This window comes from Arachis ipaensis, chromosome B06 (genome assembly GCF_000816755.2).
Source record: "Arachis ipaensis cultivar K30076 chromosome B06, Araip1.1, whole genome shotgun sequence".
Lineage (NCBI taxonomy): Eukaryota > Viridiplantae > Streptophyta > Magnoliopsida > Fabales > Fabaceae > Arachis > Arachis ipaensis.
This window is the reverse complement of record NC_029790.2, coordinates 7198679-7201490: the sequence shown is the minus strand read 5'-3', so window position 1 is coordinate 7201490 and position 2812 is coordinate 7198679. Positions and strand designations below refer to the sequence as shown.

Sequence of the window (2812 nt, the reverse complement as noted above, 5' to 3'; positions counted from 1 at the left end):
ATTCTCTCACTTAATTTCTCTTTAAAAATTTTTTAGTAACTTAATAGGTGAAAATTCAAGTGGAATTGATTTTACGTGAAGTTAATATCTGAGTCGTCAGATGATTTGACTAAATTTTCATCTAATACCTCTCAGATATCAATTTCGTGTGAACTCAACTGTATCCACCAACTTAATAAATATGCATGCTTGACAATTGCACTTGCACGTAGTGCTCATGCAGATAAATTATTTTAGAAATAGTAACTTTGGATTATATAATTTTATATATGCAGGCATAGTTTGTTGGATATGAAGGAATAATAATAATAATAATAATGAGACATAAAGTGCTAGATGTAGAATCTCTCTCTCACACACACTCAAGCTTATGAAGGTAATTAAGCATTCCTAGCTATATATGAAGTTTGAATTATAAAACATGGCTTATACATAGCAAAGCTTAGTGCCATGATTTATATCCCTTAGCTTGGACCGGATGCCCAAATAATTTAGCGGTTACGAATCAACCCCTACTTATATCTTTCACACACTTGGAATAATAAAAGTCATGCATTGTTTATAGTCACACACTTGTTATGGCTCCATTTTATTCCTTGTTACTGACAAAAATGGTATTTCTATTTAACTACTTTAGGATTCTATATTGTCAAACAAATATGTTATGTTCAAGTCAAAAATTAACTATTAAATTAATTATTTTATATATATATTATTTGATTTATTTATTTTTTATTATATACTATATATTTTAATATATAATTTTATACAGATAACTAATTTAAATATATAACACAATTAATTACTAATTAAAAGAGAAAAAAAAAACTCTTTAAATTCACTATTTATTTACAACAATAATGAGTTTGACTTTTTAGACCATTAAATAAATATGAATTTAAATTTTATATTCCATTTAATGGTAAAAAATTATATTAACTCGGTCAGTTGGTCAATTAAAAGGGGGTATATAATCACAAATAGATCTGAAATGTATATAATTACAAATACCACTGCTGATCTACTACTAAATGAATGATACCTGAAAGTGATACTCTCCCTGTCTAGCTACTTTATTCTTACCAAAGTTGATAGCAATATGCCAATACAGTATATGGAGTGGTGAGTGTATTATTGTTTAGTATCTTTAGAGCATGCAACATTATATTGGGTGTAACATTTGCATTAACATCATATGTTGATGATGAATTGATGATCATGATTCATAACCCTGGTAGACATACACAAAGAACTATGTACTTATTAAACTCTCATCATTAAAGGAAAACAAAAAAGGGTACCAAATTAAAACAAAAGACATTCTTTTTTATACAGACAAGTTTGATTTTCATAAGTGATCAAACAAACAGGACACACACACAAGAAAAAGAAAAAGGGTGCCCCAGATAATTGTCTGCTAGAAAAAAAAAAAAAAAAGAAGTAAAAAGCAAAAAGCTCCTTTGATAACACCACTTTTGGTGTATATATAATAGGAGCTTAATTTGTTTAATTTTGATGATGATGATGATAGGTAGGTAGGTAGCTAGAACCATATGGCCTTAGCATCCATGAGCATTTGTTTGAGTGTTCCATCAACATGGAGGGATATTACATCCTTTGATGAACCAACAAAGTTTCCACCAATGAAAACTGCTGGCACTGAAGGGTTACAACCCAAAGTCCTCAAGGCCCATTCCATTTCCCTTCCATATGAATCCTTATCAATCTCATGCACTGCTGGGCTTGCTCCTAGCTCATAGAACAGTTGCTTTATGCTGTGGCACATGCAACATGAACTCTTTGTGAATATTACTGCTGCCTTCTTTGATGCCAAATCCCTCACTCTATCCATTTACAACCAAGATTTCTTTCTTGCTTGCTACTTGTGAAATAAGTGCTTATTTGGTGCTGGTGGATTTTTGAGATTTCATTCACCTCTTATTTATAGTGGTTGTTGGTCATATACTCATATGCATGGTTGTGGGTTATTATTGCATTATATTTTATTTTATTTTATTAATTTTGTTTGTATAGTTAAATGGATATATAGGAAAGAGAAACACATACATACATATATTAATAAATTATAGAGAAAAAGGGTTGCTTGAGATCAGATAGTTGGTTGGATAAGAATAGGGAAATAAATCAAATAATGCTGCTAAGTGATCATTTGGTCGATGGTGACACTGCAAATTCTATATGAACAAGTTGCATTTAGCATCTAACTATGTTAGTGATAATAATTCAATTTTAAATCTATCTTGGGAATAGATAGATGGCCGTACATGCAATCAAACCTTGGAATAAAAACAATGTGTATTAATTTATTTGTCCAAAGAGACTACTCTTTTAGCATCAAATATATATTATATCAGTAGTAGTGGTAGAGATCAGTATATATATTTTGTGATTTATAATAATTAATTAATTATTATTAATATTTTTAATAATATAAAATTATATTTTAGAGGCAGGTGGCACAAAATCAATGCCATATACTGTCGATTAAATATGTTAAACTAATTATGGAATCAAATATCGGCATTAGAGATTTTTTTTTTATTTTATCAAAGATAGGAAACTCGAACTCGCAATCTCTTAATTGAGTATGGGGACTATGCCATTTGAGCTATTATTTATTAGCAAAAATTTAGAAAGATAGGAGACTCAAACCCGCAACCTTTTAATTGAATATGAAGAATCTATACCATTTAAATTATTATTCATTGACTAAAGATTACAATTAATAAATATTATTAATTAATTAACGAAATGAAAGGTCAGAGGAAAAGAATGATATACGTGTCAGGAT

The 2812-nt window shown here is 29.2% G+C and overlaps 1 protein-coding gene across 1 annotated transcript; it reads right to left on the bottom strand.

Moving 5' to 3' along the window:
- Positions 1494 to 1922, bottom strand: LOC107647945 (glutaredoxin-C11). Its single transcript, XM_016351990.2, has one exon. The coding sequence runs from the start codon at positions 1850 to 1852 to the stop codon at positions 1544 to 1546; it is 309 nt and encodes a 102-aa protein (XP_016207476.1). The 5' UTR covers positions 1853 to 1922; the 3' UTR covers positions 1494 to 1543.